Source organism: Urocitellus parryii, chromosome 6 (assembly GCF_045843805.1).
Source record: "Urocitellus parryii isolate mUroPar1 chromosome 6, mUroPar1.hap1, whole genome shotgun sequence".
NCBI classification, from domain to species: domain Eukaryota; kingdom Metazoa; phylum Chordata; class Mammalia; order Rodentia; family Sciuridae; genus Urocitellus; species Urocitellus parryii.
Window position 1 is genome coordinate 174055040 of NC_135536.1, and position 25130 is coordinate 174080169.

Sequence of the window (25130 nt, forward strand, 5' to 3'; positions counted from 1 at the left end):
TCAGCCTCCCAAGCCACTGGGGAGGCATGTGCCACTGTACCCAGCTCATTCAGATTTTTAAAAGATAAGTCCAGTGGAAAATGGAAAGTCCAAAAGCAAGATGAGAAGCCCTACCTGAATCTTTTGAGCTGAGAGCAAAGGAGGTCCAGCACCCTAAAGGAAAATCCCAGGACTGCCACTAGAAAAAAGGAAACAACTGCCAATCATGTGGAGGCTGCTACCCGGTTGTAGAAGCAAGGCTGCTGGGTTGTAGGGCAGCTCTGTTTTTGAGATTCAGGTATTGGCAACACCCTCCAAAAAAAAAAAAAACGATACCCCCGTTTGCATTTCCAAGATCAAGGTACTGCTTTTTCCCATAGCCTACATATTCTAGCCCATTTGATTGACAAAAGATACCTCACTGTCTTTCAAATTTATTCTTCTTTGATTCCTGATCAAGCTGAGAAACTGGCCTTCTAACTCTCCATGAATAAGCTGTGACGTTGAGACACAGGACAGGGTCCCACTCTACCTCCTCTCCAAGCCCCTTTGTTCCCTGTCACTAAGACAGCCCATGGCGATGACACCTATAACGGGTGCTCCGGGAGAATAAAAAAGGCTTCAAAGGCAAAGTTAGTGCATTGAAAACGCAAGGAGCTGGCCCACACTGTGTCACCAGAGCCACACAGCATATCTGGGAGCTGGAGTCAAGGGCTGAGAGCTGTGACCTAGGTGTTTCAGAGACTCTGTGGCTGAAGAGGGGAGCCCAGAGAACCCAGAGGTGAAAATACAGACACCCTGCTTTATTTTGGTAGCCTGGATTCTTGCATCCTTTCCCCTCTGTGTCTTTTCATCACCTAAAGAAACACATAAGTTGGCAGAAGCGTGGATCCCACCGCCCAGGTGCTCCGAATACTTGATTGAAGAGAGTGAGACCCAGAAAACAGTGATTCTCCCAAGGTCACATAGAAAGTGAGTAGCAGAGTCAAAACTTGTCCCTGACTCATCCCAGCTCCTCCTCTCTGTCCCTGGATACAGAAACCCTCCATGAGCTGGGCACTGGGCAGTGAGGGTGTCTTCTCTCGGGGAGAAGAGAATCCAACAGGTTCAATCTCCCTAAGAGACATTGAGTGTCTGCCGGGCCCCCAGCCCCGACTGCAGTATTATTTTGTGGAATTCTACATTTTTCAACTTCCTTTCCCAGATGGAATCGAGTGAGGGTTTGTGGCCAACTTTTCTTTCTTTTTTTTTTTTTTTTTAAGAGAGAGTGAGAGAGGGAGGGAGAGAGAGAGAGAGAGAGAGAGACAGAGAGAGAGAAAAAAAAATTTTAATATTTATTTTTTTAGTTCTCTTCGGACACAACATCTTTGTTTGTAGGTGGTGCTGAGGATCGAACCCGGGTCGCACGCACGCCAGGCGAGCACATTACCACTTGAGCCACATCCCCAGCCCCCAACTTTTCTTTTTTCAATTCATGAAATCTTAATCAGAGAAATGAAGCTGTGGTCGCCATGCTCTAAGGTTGGCACTGATGGAGGTGGTTAGGGACAGACGCCGGGCATTTGGGAGCTGGGGTTGATCCTCACTAGTCCCTGACCCAGGACAGCTCTGCTCCCCAGCTGCCAGCCCTCCTGACCAAAAGGACCCCCAGGGGATGATATTGGTCAAATCATATTGTTCCATTGTGTGCACGTACAAACGTGGGGCAGCAAATCCACCATTATGCACAACTATAATGCATCAATTTAAAAAATATGGGCAGGGGGCGGGGCTGGGGCTCAGCGGTAGAGCACTCACCTAGCATGTGTGAGGCACTGGGTTCGAGCATCAGCACCACATAAAAATAAAGAGATAAAGTAAAGATATTGTGTCCACCTTTAAAAACATATACATAGGGAAAAATGACCCCAGGGTCCAGGTTCACCCCTGAACATTTTTCTATGAATTTAACAGTACACAGTAGCCTCAAAGGGCCGGAAATCGTCTACAAACTTGCACACCAGCTCCCTTATTGGTCCCACTTCAAATGCAGATGTGTTTTGTGTCCTTGGCCCATTTGCCTGTGTGAGGTTGGTTGGTGACTGTTCTCTGATCCTTTTCAAATCTTTGCTTTCACAGCTCCTCCCACAAGGAGCTATTATTTTTTTTACAATAAATTCCTTATTCTATAAAACTAATAGTGGTTCTGCTTATCCAGTGGAGCCTTAACTAATGCACGTTTGAACAACGAGGGTCCTTAACAGAAACGAACTTTATCTTATCAACCCTATGTAAGTTTTCACTCTCCTAGTTTTGGTTTGGCTTGGGTTTTTGGTTTTCTTTGTTTTATTTTTTTGTTTGATTTTGGGTTTTTGTTGTTGTTGTTGATGTTGTTTGGTTTTCTTTGGATTGATACTAAATCACTCATTTGTTTTATGTGATTTTTCAATATCTGGGATTCTGTGTTTTATTTTACAAAGAAGATAAGGAAAAAACCATAATTTTAACAGCAGCATCTTGGTTTTTAACTTGAGTGTTAGGATGAGCTATTGGTCAGGGAGAGAGGAAAGATACTCAGGTCTTTTGTTTTAGCCTCTTTGGAGGTTATTTAGCAAGAATCTACACATTTTAAAAATATGAATAATCTTTACCTTGCAACTTCCTTTCCAGATACCTATAGCCACAGATATAGACCAAGAGGACTTCAGGGAGCAGGTACAACTATCCCTGAGTTAGACACCCACCCTCAGAGAACTTCTGGTCTAGTGAGGGGAAGGGGGGAAGAGAGCTGAGTGTGGTTCAAGTTAAGAAGCAAGAACTGGGTGCTCCAGGGTCAAGGGTCAGGCTGAGGGAGCTTCCTCCCAAGGTCCCATCTCGCCCACAGGAAGTGGAAGGGAAACAATTGAAGGGGGCGTAACTACTGAGCTATATCTCTAGCCCTTTTTATTTTTTATTTTGAGGCAGGGTCTCCCAAAGTTGGGGAGGCTAGCCTCCTGCCTCAGCCTCCCCAGCCATAGGATTACAGGCATGTCCCATGGTCCCCAGCCACACTCGACCTCTGTATCAAGCAGGATCCAGCCAGGAAAGAGAAGGCACATAAATAGTTGAAACCAAGATTTTAGTAGAGGCAACGGTTACAACTTGTTTGCTGAAAGTTTGCAAGAACAAAAACAGGACCCCCAGGCGACACATTAGTAACTACAAGATGCAGCCCCTCCCACCCAAAAGCTAGGGGACCAGAGGAAACCCCGTGAGTTTTCACACCCTGGATCCAGAGGAGGATCCCGAATCGCGGGTTCTTGGGTCTCTGAGGAAAGCGCAGGACCTGGCGCCCTTAGGACGGCCTTGGCAGTGGGCGCCCGGCTCGGTGGGCAGGGGCGGTGCTCGGAGCCTCCTCTCTCACTGCCATTGTCCTCTCCCTCTTCGCCGCAGCTGCACACTCCTCAGCCTGGAGCCCCATTCCGGCTGGTGGCTGTAGCTGGGGCGTTTACTCTTCGTCCCCTGCTCCGGGCGCCTCCGCCCCAAGTCTTCCCGGAGCCTCCGGAGTCTGGTTCGCGGCGCCCCCTCGTGGTCACTGGGTGCCGGCGCTTTCGAGCTGGGCGCTGTCCGCATCCTTGACCTTGGCCGAGCACCCTGCTGTCAGAAAGATACAGGGAGGCTTATCGGCAGGGATGTGTGACCCACACTGTGGACTTTGGGCGTGGGACTGTCCCCATGGGCATCTGAGTTCCGGGCGATCAGAGGGAGTGTTGGCCAGAGACAGGGCAGTCCCCCAGCCCCCATTAGCTTTGCCACGGCTCTGCCCGGCTAGCTGCTCTGCCTCGAGCCGGCTCCAACCATGAAGCTCCTATCGCTGACTTTGGTGGCTCTGCTGCTCTTGTCCCAGCTCACTCCAGGTAACCTGGACCCCTTCTGGGGAGGGGCAGGATGGAGAGACTGAGGTCCGGCCTCCAGGGCAGGGAGGACTGATTCCCTGGGCCAGCAAGGGGCCACCATTCAGGGCCGTGCAGAGGAGGTCACTGGCCAGCACCAGGTTGCAGATCCCAGGTACCAACTGCAACATCCAGAGTTTCTCCCCAGTCACTCCACCCTCCCTTCCCCTGCTCAGCTCCAGGAGCCTATGCAGGTGGCCTGGCACGTGAGGAAGAGTGGGACAGGTGGGTAGCAGAAGCCAGGAGGAGGACAGGGCAATAGCAGAACCTTTGCAAAAATAGTCCCCAGGAGAGATCTCAGCTGCCTTAATGGGAGAGAAAAGCTTATATTCACTTTGCTGTCTCTGCACTGACTCTGTGCTGGGAGCCAGGACCACAGAGATACATGACATGGCCCTGGGGAGACGGCTAAACAGCCCTGCCCACCCAGGCGGTGACAGGGGGAAGCAGGGGACTAGGTACACCTGGGAGGGGCCAGCCCAGGCAGAGGGCAGCACAGTCCTGGAGGGATACCTGGTCCTGAGAACTGAGAAGAAAAGAGAAAGGGAAGGAGAAGAGGTAGGAGAAGAGGTAGAGCAGGAAGGGTGGTCTAGGCAGAGGTCAGCTTGCTCTAGGGTCCAGGCGTGGGAGAGAGCACGGTGCCTTCAGGGAACTGTCCCAACTGTAGGTTGGATGGGGGAAAGCTGAAAATGTGTCCACGGTCCAGATCTCAGCCTCCAGTGCCAGGTGAGGCTGTGGGAGACTTAGCCAGAAAAGGGCCCTGGTCAGGTCTGCCCACCCCAGCCTAGCACCAGCCACCTGCCAGCTCCTGCTCACCTGGCAGAAGCTTCTGCCCTCCCCAAGGTCCACACTTCCCATTCCAGAGTCCGAATGTGAGAAATCCCTAAGCAAGTTCACCTAGGTCCTTGCATCTGTCTGTGGGCGAAACACCACCCAGAACCCAGGGGAGAGCCCACCCTGCTGTTTTCTAACTCTGTGGCTCCCAAAGCCCCTCAGATGCTCCCAGGGTCAGTCTCCTCACTTCTCCCAAGGTCTGACAGCATCGTGGGTGCACAGTGATAGCAGGTTCAAGGAACAACAATGAACACATTGAAATTTTTTCTCTGGGGGAGAAAAAAAAAAGCAGTTTCTTTATTTTCTGTGACTTATCTGAAAGTTCCCAGGAACTTCTGTTCTGATAATGGAGGAGTCAGTGGGAGGAAGGAGCAGGAGAGATTGCACAGGGGCTTTTAAACTCAGCAGCTACATGTTTGTCTTTTCTTCTTTTAAAAATGTATTCATTTAGCCGAGCGCAGTGGTGCACGCCTTTAATCCCAATGGCTTAAGAGGCTGAGGCAGGAGGATCGTGAATTCAAAGCCAGCCTCAGCCATGGCGAGGCACTAAGCAATTCAGTGAGACCCTGTCTCTAAATAAAATACAAAATAGGGCTGAGGATGGGGCTCAGTGGTTGAGTGCCCCTGAGTTCAATACAAAAAAAAAAAAAATTATATTCTCTCTCTCTCTCTCTCTCTCTCTCTCTCTCTTCCCAGTACTAGGGATTGATCCCCAGGCCTCACTCATGCTAAGCAAGTGTTCTACCACTGTGCAACACCGCCCCCCAGCCCTTGCTATTTTTCACGTTGAGATAGGGTCTGCTAAGTTGCGCATGCTTTCTTTGAACTTGTGATCCTCCTGCCTCAGGCTTCCAGTAGCTGGGCTTACAGATTTGTGCCACCATGCTTGGCTTCAGTCTCTTGAATTTGGTCTTTTGGCATGTCTTCTTTCTTATGCCCCATCTTCCCCTTCCCAGGATTCCATCTGGGTTTAGGAGGAAATGACTGGATATGTCATCAATGAATTAATGAGTTGGTTCCTTCAGTAAATACAGTTGAATGGATTTCATGTGTCAGACTCTGTGATAGGTTCTAGAGTGACCAAAACAGAACAAAGCAAGATGAGCAAAATCTATGTCCTCTTTGACCTTACATTCTACTGGCCCAATGAATTTTTTAGAATAATAAGTGAAATTTGTAGTATGTCAGGTGATGAGTTCAATGAGTAGAATAGGTAGGAAAGGGGACAGCAAATACCAGGAGGTGGATTTGCCATGTTTAAGGGAGTGCTCGTGGCATGACTCTATGACCTTAGGAAGCACAAGGAGTAAGTGATGAGGAAGAACACAGAGGCTTCAGGGAATAGCAGGTGCAAAGGCCCTGGGGCAGGAGCAGGAGGTGGTAATTAAGGCCCTGTGCCTGATCCTCACTGACTTCTGGGATAGCTCTCACTGGGTGTGGTCAGTGAGTGTTCTAGTACTTGCTACCAGATCCCCTGGTTGGTGAAATCCCCTGGCCTTGTCAGGGGTTGGTCCCCATTGATTTGACCCTTCATTTCAATCAATTCTTCCATGTGGTTTCCAGATTAAGGCTATTCCCACCTTCTCTTCCTGCCTTCCTCATTGGAGTCTGCCCTTGGCAGGTCCCTCTGGATCTCAACTCCCGTCACCTCTTTCCCTGTCTTCACCAGAGACAAGAGAATTTGCAGACTTTCCAGATCCATTTTATGCGACAGGAGAGCAGAGGGAAACATTTGATAGCATCTCTCAGCCATTTCAAATCCCCCTTCAGGCGGTCTCATGCCATGCTGTGTCCTCGCAGCAGACAGAAATTTCTCTAAATCGCTGGCAATGTCCCTGAGCAGCAGAAGACCTCTGTGTCCAGCTTGTCCCCACCGGGCTGGCAGAGGGAGACTGAGCTCTACCAGGGCCCTCAGGCCTGCTGCTGCGGCTACAGGAAGTGAATGGAGACTGCCCAGTGCCCTGGAAACAATTGCAAGTGTTTTCCTTCCACTTCCTGTGGGCGAGATGGGACATTGGGAGGAAGCTCCCTCAGCCTAACCCTTGACCCTGGAGCACCCACTTCTTGCTTCTTAACTTGAACCACACTCAGCTCTCTTCCCCCTTCCCCTCACTGGACCAGAAGTTCTCTGAGGGTGGGTGTCTAACTCAGGGAGAGTTGTACCTGCTCCCTGAAGTCCTCTTGGTCTATATCTGTGGCAATTTTCCTGGGATGGGCATCTGGAAAGGAAGTTGCAAGGTAAAGATTATTCATATTTTTAAAATGTGTAGATTCTTGCTAAATAACCTCCAAAGAGGCTAAAACAAAAAGCCAGAGTCTCTTTCCTCTCTCCCTGACCAATAGCTCATCCTAACACTCAAGTTAAAAACCAAGATGCTGCTGTTAAAATTATGGTTTTTCCTTATCTTCTTTGTAAAATAAAACACAGAATCCCAGATATTGAAAAATCACATAAAGCAAATGAGTGACTTAGTAAATGTGATCAGGTGCTCGTCCTATAACCGTCTCACCCAACGAAGACAGAACTGGGTTTGTCTTCAGACTAAGGGGAAGGGCTGAGTCTGACTTCCAGACAAAGCCGAACCTCGGCACAAGGTGGACAGGGATTCACAGCAGGCCTCAGGCTGAGACATGGCTTCAGGAACCCCCATTTCCACGGAAAGTACAAAACTAAGAAATAGGTGGAATTTTGCATCCCCAAATTCCTTATCTGACAACTTTGCACCTGACAGAAATCCAGGGTACTTTTCAGAAAGGAACCAGAAAGACCTGGTTCCTCGGAGAAGAATGATAATGATTTCAGTACAAAGTTCCCAATACTGGTGACTTGAGAAAAGAGGAATTCTCAGCGTTTGGTCCTTTTATTAATGAATGGAAGCGATTTCGTGGTGCAACAAAATATTCTAGTCCCATCTTGTACAATTCCTGCACCAGATCTTGAGCGAGCTCTAAGGTTTGTAATAGCCAATTTTATCCTTGCCTGGTCTGCCTCAGAGTCGTAATTCCCGGGGAGTGGAGCCTTCAAAGAGCCCACTTCCATGTCCGCCCCCAGGCCTTTGTGCTTTTGCTTTACATTTCACTTCTATACCTGCTATAACCCCACAATGCATTGCTCTCGTTTTGCTTTAAACGATCATCTTTTTCTTCCCAGTGCTGGGATTGAACCCAGGGCCTCGCACATATGAAGCAAATGGTCTTCCACTGCATCTCCAGCCCTAAGCAATTATCTGTTTAAATGAGGACAAATGTGGTTCACTTTTGCCCACATATTTATCAATTCTGGCTCTCTTTACTCCTTTATGTAGACATCTAATCTTCCATCTGATACAATTTTTCTCCTGCCTGAATAACTTCTTTTAACACTTCTTGTAGTGACAGCTTTCAGTGATAAAATTTCTCAACTAAAGTTGTAGCTCCCCATTTTTAGAGGACTTATGCTGTGTAAAGAATTCTGGGTTGAGTCAGGCATGGTGGCAGACACCTGTAATCCCAAAGACTCAGGAGGCTCAGGAAGGAGGATCACAAGTTGGAGGCCAGCCTCAACAATTTAGTGAGGCTCTAAGCAACTTAGTGAGACCCTGTCCCAAAATAAAAAAATAAAAAGGGCTGGGAATGTGACTCAGTGGTAAAGGCCCTCTGGGCTCAATCACCTGAAAGATTGGAAGAAAGGAAGAAAAGAAGGGAGGAAGGGAGGGAGGAAGGGAGGAAGGAAGGAAGGAAGGAAGGAAGGAAGGAAGGAAGGAAGGAAGGAAGGAAGGAAGGTAGGAAGGAGCTGGATTGGATTAAAAACCCAGGGGCACACTCCACTCAGATACACCCCAACCCTTTTTGCTTTTATTTTGAGACAGTCTCCTTAAGTTGCTAGGGTCTTGCTAAATTGCCAATGTTGGCCTTGAACTTGTGATCCTCCCACCTCAGCCTCCAAAGTCGCTAGGCTTATAGGTGTGCCCCCACACACACACCTGGCCTGGGTTGAATTTGTTTCCTTTCGTTACTTTAAAAGACTCTCTCTTTTGTCTTCTGATAGTGTGCAGTTTTTGATGGACTTCTGTTATTATCATCATTTTCCCTGTGTATTTCCTGTGTCCTGTGGCCCTCTCAGATTTTTTTTTTCTTTAGCATAATTTTTAGGATTTGCTATGACATGCCTCTGCCTGCTTCTCTTCAGGTTTTATTCTGCTTGGAATTCACTGAGGCTCTTGCTTCTGTGCATTGACTGTTGTTGTCAACCTTGAAACTTCTTTGCCATTATTCCTTCAAGTGCAGTTTCGGTCTCTCCCTTCTCTTCTCCTCTGGGGCTCCGGCTGGAGGTAGGCTAATCTGCTCATTACGTCTGCGCTCTCTCTCCCTCCCTCTCCCACCCTGGCTCCCCCTCTTTGTTTCATGTTGGTAGTTTTGGTTGCTCTGTCTTCACCTTCATCCATCTTTCCTTCTTGAGTCTAATTTGCCCTTAATCTCACAAAATGAGCTCTTCGTTCACTGATGTTTCATTTCAAGAATTTCCGTATGGATATTTTTACACCTTTATTTCTTCTCATCATGCCCATGTTCTCCCTGTACCTTTTTTAGCCTGTGGAGCATATTTAAAATGTCCATCTGCTAGTTTCATCATCTTTGTTATTTCTGGATCAGTGGATTGATTTTCTCCTGGTTATGGGTCATATTTTCCTGACGTTGTTGTTGTTGTTGTTGTTGTTGTTGTTGTTGTTTTGCCTGGAAACTCCACTGGCAGCTCTATACCCTGTCAAATTTCCACTCTTGGTTGCTGTATTTAGTTATATTCCTTTAAAGAGTGCTGGATCATGTTCTGCCGTGCACTTAGGTCACTAGTCATCAGATGGACAATCTTAGAACTGACTGTTAAGCTTTTTCAGGGACCTCCTTTGGTCTAGGGCTAATTTGGCAAAACCCTCTGGGCCTTTCCCCTCAGGGAGGTGGGCACACAGAACATTCCCAGACCCTCACTGTCAGGGGGACTGTTCTCCTACTTCCTTTCGTGGCTCTTTCACTGGCCTTTGGTAGTTTCTTCAAACCTGATAACTACTCCCAAGACTGGGGGCTCCCCCACGCTCTTGCTCACCCCTCCCTCCCTCTCTCTCTCTCTCTCTCTCTCTCTCTCTCTTTCCCTCCTCTCTAATCCCATGACCCACAGATTCCAGCGGAGTTAACTCCTTGAACTTGAGTTTCTATTCCTCTATTACTCCACCCTGGTGAGACCACGAGGGATTCCCTTTCCTAAAACCCAAAACTCCTCCTCTCTCTCCTTGGTTTCAGGGGACGCCTTGAGGTGCTGGAACCTTCATGGCAAATGCCGCCAGAGGTGCTCCAGGAAGGAGAAGGTCTATGTCTACTGCACAAACGGCAAAATGTGTTGTGTGAAGCCCAAGTTCCAGCCCAAGAACAAGCCATGGCTGCTGTGAGCGCCCTGCAGCCTGGAGCCAGGAAAAGGCCCATGAAGTCACCCAAGATTTGAGCCGGGGGACTCTTGAGCCTTTTGTCAATAAACATCTGTGGCTGAGCCCCGTGTTCGCCTGATCGTGTACCCCAGGACCCGCAGGAGAGCCCCGCACAGGTGGTTGGAGAAGTCAAAACTACTTTCATAACACGACACTCACTCTCTCACCAAAGCTCGGTGGAATTTTCTGGAATCTACAAGATAGGGTGGCATAACTGTTCTGGCAGCTAACCAAAGATGTATTTGTGTGTTCTTCTAGAATTTTTTAAGGTAGAAAGCTTAAGATAGAAGGATGTTTCTTTTCAGAAATTAACTCAGTACTAATTCTGTTCTCACACTGTCCTTGGTTGCATTTTTCATCCTGGTGCCCTCATCCTTGTGTAGTGAATCATGAGTTTGAAATCTCAAAACTTTCCTTGAACAAAAAATAAGTACACTTTATGTTCTTGGTTTGCTGAAGCATATTAACAACCAGATTCAACCGCCTAAAGAAGGAGAATGTTCTCCCTGAGGGAAAAATAATATTTATTCTAGTCCCTAACTAGAAAAGATAAATAATATCTATTCTAGTTCTTTTAAATACAATTTCTGGCATCTGTACAATTTAAAATTATAAGACATTCACAGAAGCAGAAAAAAATATGACCCACAATCAAAAATAAAAATAATCAAATAGAAGCAGACTCAAAAACAGTCCATTAACAACTTTAAAATAGCTATCATAAATATACTAAAGAATTCAGAAGAAAAGATTATTTTAAAAAAGATGATAGGGACGGGCACAGAGGCACATGCCTGTAATCCCAGTGGCTTGGGACACTGAGGCAGGAAGATTGTGAGTTCAAAGACAGCCTCAGCAAAAGTGAGGCACTAAGCAACTCTGTGAGACTTGTCTCTAAATGAAATGCAAAATAGGGTTGGGGATGTGGCATCAAAATAAATAAGAAAGATGATAGGATGGAAAATTAAAACTAATATATAAGAAGGTATCTGTTTTCTACTGCCATATCGCAAAGCCATTCTAAAACTTAGAAGATTAAAATACAACTTTTTATTATTTCTCACAGTTCTGTGGGTTGAATGAATGTTTCTTCTGATTTTCTCACATAGGGTCACTCATGTGACTACATCTCTCTCCACCAGGCCTCTCCATCTCAAGGAAGTTACTTTGCCTTCTTATGCAGAGGCTAGTTCCAAGAGGGGAAGGCCCAATACACAGCATCTGTCAATCTTCTGTTTGTATTATTTGCTGGAGTCTCATTGGCCAAAGCAAGTCACATGACCCAGGGTCCAAAAACATGAACACTTGATAGGATCCATTGCAGATCATCACATAGCAGTCCCTCAAGTGGAATCTCTAAGAATAAATTGAGCATTTTAAACCAAAAAATATATGATCTAAAATCAAGAATAATACACTAGATGTGCTTCACAGCAGACCGAGTGCATAGAAGAAAGAATAAGTGAATTCAAAGTAGATTAATGGACGACACACAACTCAAACCCCAGAGAGAAAAGAAAGAATGCAAAATAAACATAACAAAGCACAAGAGGCTGGAACAATATCAAATAGCCTACTGTGCGCCTAAGTGGAGTACCATAAGAGAAGAGGGGAATAAGGAAGAATACAAAATCTTAAAAGATAATAACTGTAAATTTTCCAAAATTATTGAAAGACATCAATCCACAGACTCAAGAAGTTCAGTGAACCCAGGTGCAGTGTCATCGCCCTGCAATCCCAGCTACCCAGGAGGCCGAGGCAGGAGGATCTCAAGCTCACAGTCAATGACACATGCAACATAGTGAGACCCTGTCTCAAAAAGAAAAAAGAAAAGAAAAGAAAGGAAAGGAAAGGAAAGGAAGAGAGGGAGAGATAAAGAAAGGAAGGAAGAATATAGAAAGCCTAGATTAACAGACATAACTATGTTCATGAACTGAGTCTCAATAAAGAACTCAATTTTATATTTATTGTTCCTAAATTCAATGAAATTCCAAAAAAATTTGTCCCATACTTACTTGTTCAACACTGTGCACATATAATCAAATTTTTGTTAGGGCTATAAACACAAGTAATAAAACTATCAATAAGCTAAGATGATAATAAACACAAATTGAGATTAGTAGTTACCTCTATAGGAACAGAGTGGGGTAATGTGACTTTTTTTTTAATTGTTGGTAGATACTGAGGTGTTGGTTGTCTTATTCTTTTTATATTTTCAAATTCTCCCCCCCCCTCTCAAGGCATTGAACCCAGGGGTCCTTTGCCACTAAGTCACATTCCCAGCCCTTTTTAATTTTTTTTTAATTTTTATTTTGAGACAGGGTATCACTAAGTTGCTTATGGACTTACCAAGTTGCTCAAGCTGGCCTTGAATTTGCAATCCTCCTATTTCAGCCTCCTGAGTCACTGGGATTATGGGCATGCACTAATGCACCCATTTTATAATTTAATATATTTGGGGGGGGGTTGTACCAGGGATTGAACCCAGGGATACTTGGCTACTGAGCCACATCCCCAGCCCTATTTTGTATTTTTATTTAGAGACAGGGTTTCACTGAGTTGCTTAGCACCTTGCCATTACTGAGGCTGGCTTTGAACTCACGATCCTCCTGTCTCAGCCTCCTGAATTTCATATGTTTTTGAAACATTCTTTTATCTTCTCAGTATATGACAAAAAAGTTTTTTAACAAATAAAAGTTATGAGCATTAAGTGCCTTAATTAATGCAAGGCCAGAAAAATTGAGAAAACTAAATCAGTCATAAAGACCTAGAAAAGAAAATATTTAAAAATGAATGTCATGGGCTGGGGCTGTAGCTCAGTGGTTGAACGCTAGCCTCACATGTACAAGGCACTGGGTTCAATCCTCAGCACCACATTAAAAAATAAATAAAATAAAGATATTGTATCCATCTACAACTAAAAAAAATTTTACATGAATGTCTTATTAAAGATTTTTATCCAGAATATGTAGAGTTCTCGAAACTCAATAAAAAGAAAATACACAATCCATGAACAAAAAAGAGCAATAGATTTGAACAGATAGTTCACCAATAAAAAGATACACACCATGGCAAAGAAATGCACAAAAATCATTAGTTATTAAAGAATGCAAATTAAGACCACAATAAAATACCACTATACACATTAATTAGAGTGTCTAAATTAAATTGAAGGGCTAGGAAGGCAGCTCAGTGGTAGAGCACTTGCTTAGCATGCACGAGGCCCTGGGTTCAACCTGCAGCACCACAAAAACAAATTAAAATGACTGACCAAATGTTGATGAAGTATGAGTTTTGACAGCTGCAACTCTCACACACCTCTGCAAGGGATGTAAAATGGTCCAGCCTCTCTGGAAATAACTGGGCAAGTGAAACGTACATCTATCATACAAGCCAACTGTTTCTAGTCCACCCAAATGACCCCTTGCCAAGCTGCAAGATACTATTTCTTCCCAATCAAAGCCCTAATTTTCACATAAACCATTGAATTGGACCAACAGAATTCCACAGCGTGAATATGGAGATTGAGGGTCTGGTTTTCAGCCTCTCTTTCCTGCAGCTACAAGAAATTAGAGGTTCTCTGAGGACCACATCGACCTCTGTTATCTTCTCTGAACCTGACTCTGGCTGGGAATTGAAAACCCTGTGTTGTCACTTTCCTTCTGTCAGCTCTTGAGCGCTGTCAGAAATCCCCGGTCACCCACAGTCCCCGCAGTCATCCCTCCTTCCCAAAGTAAAATACAGCAGCAGCCACCTGCTCTTCCAGAACCTGGCCTCCATTGAATACATCCAGCCAAACCACTGCAAGTGGTGATTCAAATAAATGTGGTGCCACCACATACCATAGGTGACCAGTGACCTATCTCCCATGGCCCATGAGATCATCATTACGTTTTGATATCAATACCCTTCAGGAATCCCATCTTAGCAGCCCCAGTTGCTGACACCACTTCTGGTACCTGTAATCCCAGAGGCTTGGGAGGCTGAGGCAGGAAGATTGTGAGTTCAAAGCCAGCTTCAGCCAGGGGTAGGGAGTGACCCAGATACTGCCCACAGTGTTGCTTCCTGATCCGACTTTCAAAAAGTCTGAAGAGGTTCGGTGATGTTCTAACCAAAACTGTATTGCCAGACCGTGATTTACACAACAGTTTCATTCCAGGAAAATTCAGGTGGAAAGAAAAAAATGTTTGCAAAACAGCCTTCATTCTGGGCTCATAAAATTATAAATGGGCTTCTCACCTACAAGTTTGAGGAAACAAGTCGGTACTTCTTCTAGGACAGTCTATCACACTGCATGCCAGATAATATGCCTAGCCCCCAACCCCCTAAATTGCAGTAGGGAATTGACAATTAAAAATGTCCCTAGCAATATCCAATAACAACCCCTAGAGGGCAGTATCTCCCTTGCAAATCACCGGTCTCACCGTTGACTGCAGGCCTGAAAAAATAATGCGTCTCTCTCTCCCAGGATTTCCTGCTTTGAGGGCCATAAGCAGATCATTTACACGAATCTGCAAACGTGTGCTGAGAAAAAAAGACACGTCAAGAAAACAGTTCTTGGGGCTGGGGTTGTGGCTCAGTGGTGAGCGGTTGGCTGGCATGTGTGAGGCAGTGGGTTCAGTTATCAGCACACATAAATAAATAAATAAATGTCCATCAATAACTAATTAATTAAAAAAAAACAGTATTTTTTTCGGGGTTTCTTTTTTATTAAACTTTTTTTCTTTTTAAATCCATTTAGTTTTCCTTTCCTAAACATCATGTAAAGTAGAACCATTCAGTGTGTTCTCTTTGGTGTATGACTTCTTTTCCCTTAATGTTTCCGAGATTAATTCAGTTGTGTGTTATCAGGAAATTAATCTTGTGTATTGAGTACTGTGGCATCGTGTGGATATAATTCAATGAATCCATTCACCAGCTGAACATTTGGGTTGTTTCCACTTGCGGGCTATTACAAATAAAGAAATGTCTTTATGTAGACCTATATCTATTTAATTTAATTAACTCTGAAATTGTTTTCCCAAAGTGGTGGTCTATGTTACATTCCCATGAATAACCTATCAGATTTCTAACTGTTTCATACCTTCACCAACCTTGCTATCCTGGGTCTTTTTATTTTAATCACTTTCATGTGTATAGTGATTTTGAATCTCACTGTGATTTTTTTTTAATTTTTTTAGTTGTAGATGGACACAATACCTTTATTTTATTTATTTATTTATTTTTATGTAGTGCCAAGGATGGAACCCAGTACACCCCCAGCCCTCATTGTGATTTTAATTTGCACTTCCCTGATGATTAATGATACTGAACATCTTTCCGTGGACTTTATACCTTTTATTATTGTTAAATGTCTATTTAAATATTTGCACTTTATTATTGAATTGTTTGTCTTTTTCTTATTGATTTGTAGGAGTTCTTTATATATTGTGGATATAATAAATATGCATACTATATAAAATGAATTTCTACAATATGTTTGTCACTTACGTTTTGAAAACCTGTGCACCCCTGTGTCACGTCTATGTTTAGCAAATGTGAACAATTACAGGCCAAATATGCTGGAGGATTCCCTCCTTGAACCAGTGGTGGCCCATGCCTGTAATACCAGAGGCTTGGGAGTTCCAGATTCAGGAAGCAATTTAGTGTTAAAAATCTTGTCTTGGGGCTGGGGTTGTGGCTCAGAGGTACAGCACTTGCCTAGCATGTGTGAGGCACGGGGTTCAACTCTCAGCACTGCATATAAATAAATAAAATGAAGGTTTATTGAAAACTAAAAAGTATTTTTTAAGAAAAATCTTGTCTTGAAGGAATAAGCATAGTCACAAATTGTTGTGATATATCAATAAGTGGAAAAAAAGAACATAAAAGTTTGACTTCATTTTAATTTGCATTTTATATCTTTTTTTTACTTGTATTTCTGTACAGTGAAAGTACTGATGATTTTAGTTTTCTTATGTGTTGTTCTTAGTTTTCTAAGTTTTTTCTATAAGTATGCATTATTTTCACAATTAGAAAAAAATATTATTTGAAAAGCACAAATAAGAGTGACTCTGGAAGACAAAATGGATGCCAGAGAACCAAAGTAGAGTCCCAGCTCCACTGCTTACTAGGGTTTGAACTGGGCAACTCCCTTCAGTAAGAGCCTTGGTGACTTTACAGAAAAAGCAGAGATACTAATATATATGACTGTGAGAATTAAATGAGATGATGTAGGTAAAGCAATTGGTACTTAATAAAGGGTAACCGATATTATCATTATCTCAATCACTCAGTGACTCCTTGGAGAAAGTCTGTGCACTGGATGGTATTTCTAATCACCCATTCAGAGCAAGCAGCCTTTGTCTAATGTCCCCTATCTGACTGGTACACCTTACACACCTGCAGTACCAAGGAGCATCCCCTTCATACTGACCTGTCCTACCAATGTGTGGCTATCATTCTACCTCAGAGACAGCCTTGGCTTCACATCCAGAGATATAAGTTCAAGTCCTGGGCTCTGTCCCTGGGAACTGTGTGGTCTGAGACAAATTACTCTCCTTCTCTGGGCTGGTGAACCTCATCTGTGAGGTATTTTGAGGAACCTCCCACCCTTGAATTGCCTCATCTCTTTCATCTCTTGGGTGTGTTCTTACGACTTAGGAGGTTGAGTATAAGCTTAGATGAGAGTCGTTTGGACACTGGGTGGGAAATGGCCATGTGTGTGTCAGGTTTAAGTCTGGGAGATCCATCTCGTCTGTTTGTCTTGGCTTCAGCCCTCGGAAAGCCAACAATGGCTGTCTCCAAATGACACACTGAGAGATAGCACTGCTTCTGTAGCATCCCTGCCACGAACTCAGGGCTGAATCCAACCACACAGCATCATCACCAGAGAAGCTCAGACGGAGGGACATTCCACAGAATAGCTGGCCGGGACTCTTCAAAACCGTCAGTGTCAGGAAAGCCTGAAGAACTGTTCCAGGCTCCAGAAGATCAAAGAAACATGACAACTGAACGTAAAACGTGACCTGGATCTTCTTTTGCTACAAAGGACTTCATTGGAGCAGCTGGTGAAATCGGAATATGTTCTGCAGACTAGAAAATTGAATTTTGTCAGTGGGTATTGCCCTGATTTTATAATCATATTGTGTATGGTCATATAAGAAAATGTGTTGTTGTTGTTGTTGTTGTTTTCAGGGAAAGCCTGCAGATATATTATTTAGGCATAAGAGAGCATCGTGCCTGCAATTTGCTTTCAAAGAGTTCAGAAAGATGCACGCTGTGTTTCAGTATATTTTCATGTATATATAGACAGAGAGGAGGTCAAAGTGGAGAAAAGTCACCAGGTGCGGTGGCCCACGCCTGTCATCCCAGCGGCTCCGGAGGCTGAGGCAGGAGGATCTCGAGGTCAAAGCCAGCCTCAGCAACAGTGAGGCGCTAAGCAACTCCGTGAGACCCTGAGTTCAAGCCCCACCCCCCAAAAAAATATGGTGAAATGTTTATATCTGGGGAACTGAGAGAAACATCTGTGGGAATTCTTTGTACTTTTCCTGTGACTTTCCCACAAGAAAGTGAAATCATGTGGAGAAAGAAAAGAAGGCCAGTGTCGTGCTCCTTGCTCAACAGAATGACAGCCACTGAAGCCCCTTCACCTACTGAGCACTTACCCAGTGCCAGAGGGTTGTCCTGATGCCTCTGGACCAGACTTGCCAAGTGACTTGTACCAGGCCCCACGACCTGAGGCCCATGAGCAGCAGAGTTGGAGTATGAACTTGAGTTGCCTAAGTCCCCACTCCCAGAAGTCGTTATCTTCACGGCAAGAAGGTCACAAAGCCTCACCCACTATTTCTGAGGCTGTGCAAAACAAAACCCTAGCTGTTGGTTTCTTTCTGAGATGGAAGGGGAGGGTCGGTGCCATACATTTGGTTGGGTCCCGTTTGAAGCTTGGTTTGATCCGGTGAATATTCTCTTGGAACCTCTTGAACGCAGAGAAGTCGGGTCTCTATGGAACGAGTGCCTGGTCTCGGTTCCTCGTCTCCCACCTGCGGCCCGTGGCTGGTGAACTGCCCTGGTCCATCTGACTCCTGGGGGCCTAGCGATGATACCAGACTCACGTGGCCTCAGAGCGGCCATGTGGCTCTGTGGACCCCTCCAGGTTCTCCTCTACCCTCTTGGTAGCCTCTAGACCTCCACTCCCACCTCGGCGCCCCCTCAGTGGGTGCTCCAACAGTTTTGCCCAGGAAATGAGGGAAGCAGCACCGAGATCCAGATGGTGCTCTTTGTGATTAACGTAATTCAGCATTTCCGTTCCGGTGGGTAAACAGCTGCTCTCAAGTCCCTCGGGTGCCCCTCCTCCAGGCCAGCTACCTGTGGCATATCTGAAGGTGGTTCTCAGGCCAGAGACGGAAGGGTGGCCTCCAAGACTCTGCTCCGGCCCCTCATCAGCACCCCTCCTGCTGGGGAGTATTTTGAATGTCTTTGCCCCTTTCTTAGCCTGACCAAGCAGGGTCCCCTCTCCAGTCTTATTCTTGGGCTGGGGCCAGGGCCACCCAGGCCATCTCTCTCTTCTCTGAATGGACAAGACCTCCCTGCCCCCGCCCTCAGTGTTTCCCTCGACTCATCCAACATTCATGCCCCTTTCTGGGCTCAAACCCAGGGAAAAGGTGGGCAGAGATTCCCTCACTCTCAAGTTCAAGTTCATTTCAGAGGCTAGAAAAACAGAACCCCTTTTATTCCCAGTCTGTCTTACATCGGGAGTGACCATGTGACAGAGTTCTGGCCCATCAGATAGGAACAGAAGTCTTGTTGCATCACATGACTAAAGGATTAGTGTCCCTCCAAGTGAATTTGGGGAATCAATAAAGTCACAGACACAGAAAGTAGCTTTTCTTTGGGTTCAGTGACCACTCCTCAGCTGCAGCTCCCACAAGGGGGGCAAGGCAGGCCAGAAAGAGAGAGCAGCACGTGCCGAACCCTTTTACTGGGGAGAAGTCATTCAAACGAGGCAAGGGATCAGGTTCACAAAGGAACGGGTGAGTGTAAGAGAAGCGGTAGCCCATACCAACACTCCTCAGAGAGCCTCTTCTTGCCCTAAGCAAGGACATGAAGCCTAGAAGTGTTTCTGTGGGGTTGAGGGGGAAGACTGGGGATTGAACCCAGGGCCTTGGGCATGCAAGGCAGATACTCTACCAACTGAGCTCTATCCCAGCCCTGAGGCCTAAAGTCTTGATCGCTATTTGTGACCCAAGAGAATCCAAAGATGCACAGTTTTCATCTGCCTCCAGACCTCTCTCCCCGACCCTGGCTCAGTACTAGGGATGGACCTGGCCTGCTGGGCAAGTGCTCTACGACGGAGCTACATCCCCAGCTCCCCAGGCTTCTTTTTATTTGAGAGAGAGAGAGAGAGAGAGAGAGAGAGAGAGAGAGAGAGAGAAAGAAGAAGAAGAAGAAGAAGAAGAAGAAGAAGAAGAAGAAGAAGAAGAAGAAGAAGAAGAAGAAGAAGAAGAAGAAGGAGGGGGGGGAGGGGGAGGGGGAGGGGAAGTCTCTACCAACTAAGTTTCCTAGAATTTTTTGGCTAAATATGATCCTAATGGATACATCGCAGTGGAACCATGTATCTGTCTACCTCCCTGATTCTGTTCACGTTCTCTCCCTGCCTTCCTGTCCCACAAAGTCTCAGGCCCAGAGGAGCCGTGTTTCCCTCTAGTGTCTATTCTTGCTCATATGATAACTACTTCCATAAAACTCTGCCGGTCCCACCTATCTGCAGCCTCTTGAAATGTCCAAATAGCAAGTAAAGGAACAGAAAAATCTTTCTTAGTCGGGTGCAGTGGCGCACGCCTGTAACCCCAGCAGCCAAGGAGGCTGAGGCAGGAGAATCGCAAGTTCAATGCTAGCCTCAGCAACTTAGCGAGGACCTAAGCAACTCAGTGAGACTCTGTCTCAAAATAACATACAAAATAGGGCTGGGGATGGGGCTCAGTGGTTAAGCCCCCCTGGGTTCAATCCCTGGTGTACCAAAAAAGAAAAATCCTTCTTCTCTCAATAGAGCTGCCTTGCGTTCAAACACACCACCCCCTTCTGAATGCCAGAAGTTTATTACTGACTATTTTATCATTCATATCATTAATTCTTATTACTACGACTCATCATTAGCTCTGATTCTTAACTCTACCTTGGTTTTTGCGTCCTTCTGTCAAGTCCTAGTCTCCTGTTATAATCTCACATCCTTCCTACGGATGAGGAGGCTTGGGGGAGGTGGGCTCTCGGAGGTGGAGTAACTTTTCCGGAGTTGGACAGACAAAACATGCCATGGCCAGGACCAGAACCATCCACAATGGTCATTAATGCCCACTCTCCCTGGGCACCTTGTCTCCCTCCACCAACCACCCCTCCCACACCCTGGACTTTGTCCCCTTTCCTGGGGGGAGGGGAGCTCGGTGAGAGAGCAGAACAGACGGAGCTGGCCGAGTATGATTTATTGGACAGCCAAGGTGGCAGTGCCTGGAGCCGCTAGGTGTGGTTAGGCTTGGGACGTGGCAGCGGTTTGAGCGCGTAGGCGAGACAGCACAGGGACGCGTCTGGGCACAGGTGCATGAAGGACTCCTGCCTCGTGCAGTAGGTTCGGCAGGCCCCTTGGCCCTTCCAGCACCGTTTGAACTCCGTCCTCCCTGTGCAGAGAAGACTACAGGTCACAGAGCCGCACATGGGTCAGAGGTCAGACCAATGGTCACAAGTGAGGCCACAGGTTAAGCCATCTAGTCATCGGCGAGAGTTCTGGTTACCACTGAGGCTACAGATTTCAGTCCTGGTTAACCCACAGGCTGTACCACTGTGAACAAGTTCTTGTCCACGGAGAAACCGCCCAAGGTCACACAGTCATTAAAAGCGGATCCAGGATTCAAACCCAAGCAATCTGCTCCAGAGTCTACACTCTGAACCATGACACAAGCTGCCCTGATATAAAGGGGACTGTTTAAAATTAGATTATAATGAGGAAATTTCCAACCCTGGGCCACAGAAAGGACAAGGCTTAGAAAGAACAGGTCCTATCCACCCCCACCCAGTGGTCTTTGGTTATATGGCCTGAAATAGAATCTCTCCTTCGGTTTATTCATTTAACAAACATGGAGTGTCGAGGGACCCACAATGAACAATATGGCCATGGTCCAGGCCCTTCCCACAGGCAGGGAAAGCAACTTAAAAGCAAGCAAGTGGCCAGGCCTGGGGGCACACACTGGTAAGCCCAGCAAACCAGAAGGCTGAAGCAGAAAGATCACGAGTTCCAAACCAGCCTCAGAAATTTAGCAATCTTCAGTAATGAAGTGAGACCCTGTTTGAAAATAAAAAGGACTAGGGATGCGGCTCAGTGGTAACATATCCCTAGGTTCAATGTCAGTACTACCAAAGGGGGGGAAAAAAAAAAAAGACCCTCTCTCAGAATGAAATCAGAGTCTGGGGATGTAGCTCTGTGGCAGAGCACTTGCCTCGCATGTTCCAGGGCCTAGGTTCAACTTCTTGTGCCACAAAAGACAAGAGACAAGCAAATAAATAGATGGAAGTGATCAGGGCTCTCTGATGGCCAATTTGAGCAAAAATTGGAAAGTGAGACAAGATTAGAACCACCGAGGCTTGTCTGTTGTGCAACATTTCTAGACGCATGGCTTCAGACAGGCAGAGAGCGAGCAACACAGAACTGGGACTGAGGGGAGGGTGGAGGGAGAGGCTTGCCTACGTCTCCCTGGACTAAAGAGATCCCACACAAACCTCAGATGACATCTTGGAACCATCCACAGGTTCCCCTAGCCCTGACGACTAGCCCATCCTGCTATTTGTCCAGGTAGAGAATCTCAGGATGATATAATGCTGGCCTCCAAATCTCTATGGGACAGAGAATCTGTACTCTGACGAGGGTACGTATCACAGTGATTAACAGTGATGTGACCTCAGCTCAGAACTCCTGAATCCCAATCCCAGCTCCATCATTTCCCAGCCGAGTGACTTTGGCCTTAGATTCCTCAGCTCTATGGCTCTCTTTCAGAGGAAAGTTACAGGATCATTTTATCCCAAGGCCTGGCAAATAGTGAATGCTCAATTAGTAGAAGGTGAGATTATCAGAATAACAGCTTAGTAGTTGGAGCTCCCACAATCCATTCTAGGTAACTCTCCACTATCCAGATAAAGAAAGGAAGGGACTTGCTCAAGATCGATTAGCTGCTCAGTGGTGGGTCTCCATAGAACCAGAGCCCCTAACTCTCAGGCACTGGCCATTCCTAGAATAAATACTCTTAGCACATCATCACATCTGGGTTTCCCAAGTACCCAAGACCCAGAGCTGTTATTTTCTGGAGGATGATCTGCTTTCCCCTCCCCATGTCTTTGACAAGACCTCCCACACTTTCTAGTCCCCATTAGTCACACGGGGCCTCCATGCTGTTCCTCACACCAGGCTACCATCCTCCTGCCCCAGGGCCTCACTCCTTGACGCTCCCACCACCTGGAAAGAATGATCTCCCCTGCATCTCACTCGATTCAGAACTCGGTTCAGACCTACCTTACAGTACAAAACAAAAACACCACGGAATGTACTTCCGATAACTCACTGGAGCAGAGGAAAAGGCCAATAACAGAACCAGCTTGGTTCAAGTTCAAGGTGTTCTCATTGGGTGACAGGTACTAAGGAGTGCTTTAAACTGGTTTTTTTTTTTTAATTTGTTTGAAATTTTCTAAAATTAAAAAAAAAGTTGCTTTTAAAAACTCAAATCATTACACTAATCTGTTTTGCATAAATTTAAATTTTTTCAGAATAAAACATTTTTTAAAAACTCACCTTCTGGAGCTGAGGGTGTAGCTCCATGATAGAGTACATATGTAGTTAGCATGCTGAGCATATGTGAGACCCTGGGTTCAATCCCCGGCACCCCCTATAATCCCAGTGGCTCAGGAGGCTGAGGCAGGAGGATCACAAGTTCAAAACCAGCCTCAGCAATTTATCAAGGCCCTAAGCAACTCAGCAAGAGCCCGTCTCAAAAATTTTTAGAAAATTAAAATAAAGGGGCTAGGGATGTGGCTCAATGGTTAGGTGCCCTTGGTCTAATCTCTGGTAAAAAAAAAAAAAAAAAAACTCACATTGTTCACTATTCTATTTTCATGTGTACTTGAGAATTTTCTAAAATAAAAAAATTGTTTAAAGCCCCATTGGATTTCTTCCTAGACCATCCATCAGCTTGCCCATCACCCCCTGCTGCTCTCACCCCTTACCTTGTTTTTATTCTTCTTATCACAGACACATTATGTGTTTTTCTTTTTTCTATTTCCACCAAATAAAGTGTTAGCTCCATGAAAGCAAGAACTTGCTTTCTTCCAGTCAAAATCCCAGCAATCGTATCAGTGCCTGACGCACAGGATTGAAGAAATCCCATTTTACAAATTAGGAAACTGAGGAGCAGCTGATTTAGCCATTTGCTCTAAGTCAATGGTGTGGCTAGAGTTAAATGTTGATCTTGGCCCTCTGTCCTCCAAGACCTGGGAGCCTATCACACACACACACACACACACACACACACACACGCACGCACGCACACTCACTCACACACACACATGTGTGACATTACCTGGTGGCACATGACCCAGGACCAGGAGAGCCACAGTGAGTAGTAGTAGCTGTGCCATGGCTACAGGACTCCTGGGGAGGCTGCTGGGGAGGACTCAAGAGGAGAGGAACAGTGGTTGAGCCTGGCTGCCTGCGGAACAGCCTTTATGGACCACAGATGAAGGCAGGGCCGGGGACAGTGGTGGGAGTATGAGGCCATGTTGTCCAAGGCTGCTTGGGATCTCAGCCAGCTCTGTGGGAACCGGTCAGCCACACCCTCCAGAGGCTGCTCAGCTCTGAAGCTGGGGGCTGAAGTTCCTGAAGCCATGCCTGGGGACAGAGACTGGACACCTTCCTTGTATGGGTGAGTGAGAAAAGCCATCACTTGAATCAATCCCACGATCTCCCCCTAGTGTCTGGGAGACTTTGGACAAGTCACTTAACCTCTCTGGGACCCCAGCTGTGGTCTATGAAATGATGACGAGCCTCTTTTACAAGGCTTATAAATGAAGGTGTCCCTTCCTAGTGGCCAGGAGAAAGGACCAGAACACCCTGGCCCATTCAAACAAGCAGGCATTGACACCTACTCTAAAAATGGGAAGAAACCTGCCTCGTAGAGAGTAATAGCTACCCATCTCACTTATGGCATTAAATGAAACAATACATGATTCTCAAAATGTGGTCCCCAGCCAGTAAGTACCTGGTCTGAACTGGAACTTGCAAACTCTCCGGCTCTGCTCCAAACCTCTAGGGGGTGGGTCCCAGGAAACCACAGCTTAAGAAGACTTCCAGGCGATTCTAACGTACCACTAAGGTATGAGCACCACTAAGATAATATACATGCCTAGAGCCTGGAGTCGCGTCTGGTAGTCAGGTATCCAAGCTGCATTGTGAAAGATGAGTAGGGAAAAGGGTATCCCAGGCAGAAGGGACGGGGAGCACCAGAAAGAGTGGGTGGAGCAAGGCTCTGTTGAGAGGAGAGGCTGAAATTGACCCTGCAGAGGACAGGAGCGAGGGCACAATGGACCTTGAATGCCAAGTTCAGCCTTTCGTATTTTCGACAACCCTAAGTTCTTAGTGGGGGTATAACCTGTTGAGGGTACAGTTTTAAATAAAGAAACTGAAATCCAAAGAGGGGAGTTGACTTGACTGCGGTCACCCAGCAACTGAGTTGCAGAGCTGGCCTGGAAGCTAAGTCATCTCACTCCCAAATAAGGAAGGGTGGTGTCTTACCACAGGTGGGAAACGGAGGCCAAGAGGGTCATGCCTAGGAAGGAAGCCAGGCATGAGGGGTTTGGTGTCTACCCAAGACTTGCGGGGGCTGCTGTAGGAGTTGTTCCAAGCTGGACAGCTGAACCCCTCAGCCATGACAAGTTCCAC

General features: G+C 46.0%; 2 protein-coding genes across 2 annotated transcripts; one reads left to right on the plus strand and one right to left on the minus strand.

Moving 5' to 3' along the window:
• The first annotated feature begins 3796 nt into the window (after positions 1-3796).
• On the plus strand, positions 3797-10144 carry Defb123 (defensin beta 123). The gene is made up of 2 exons (XM_026402095.2): positions 3797-3854; positions 9999-10144. Exons 1-2 carry the CDS (start codon positions 3797-3799, stop codon positions 10142-10144), a joined length of 204 nt encoding a protein of 67 aa, XP_026257880.1.
• Positions 10145-20671: 10527 nt separating this feature from the next.
• On the minus strand, positions 20672-23830 carry Defb124 (defensin beta 124). The gene is made up of 2 exons (XM_026402096.1): positions 23773-23830; positions 20672-20829 (listed from the first exon to the last, which is right to left on the minus strand). Exons 1-2 carry the CDS (start codon positions 23828-23830, stop codon positions 20672-20674), a joined length of 216 nt encoding a protein of 71 aa, XP_026257881.1.
• Positions 23831-25130: the final 1300 nt, after the last annotated feature.

Bases quoted from the DNA above. Each gene is read 5' to 3' on its own strand.
- Defb123 (XM_026402095.2), top strand. From the start codon at position 3,797: ATGAAGCTCCTATCGCTGACTTTGGTGGCTCTGCTGCTCTTGTCCCAG. The intron at 3,855-9,998 runs GTAACCTGGACC...CCTTGGTTTCAG, and splicing joins CTTGTCCCAGCTCACTCCAG to GGGACGCCTTGAGGTGCTGG.
- Defb124 (XM_026402096.1), bottom strand. From the start codon at position 23,830: ATGGCACAGCTACTACTACTCACTGTGGCTCTCCTGGTCCTGGGTCAT. The intron at 20,830-23,772 runs GTAATGTCACAC...TTCTCTGCACAG, and splicing joins CCTGGGTCATGTGCCACCAG to GGAGGACGGAGTTCAAACGG.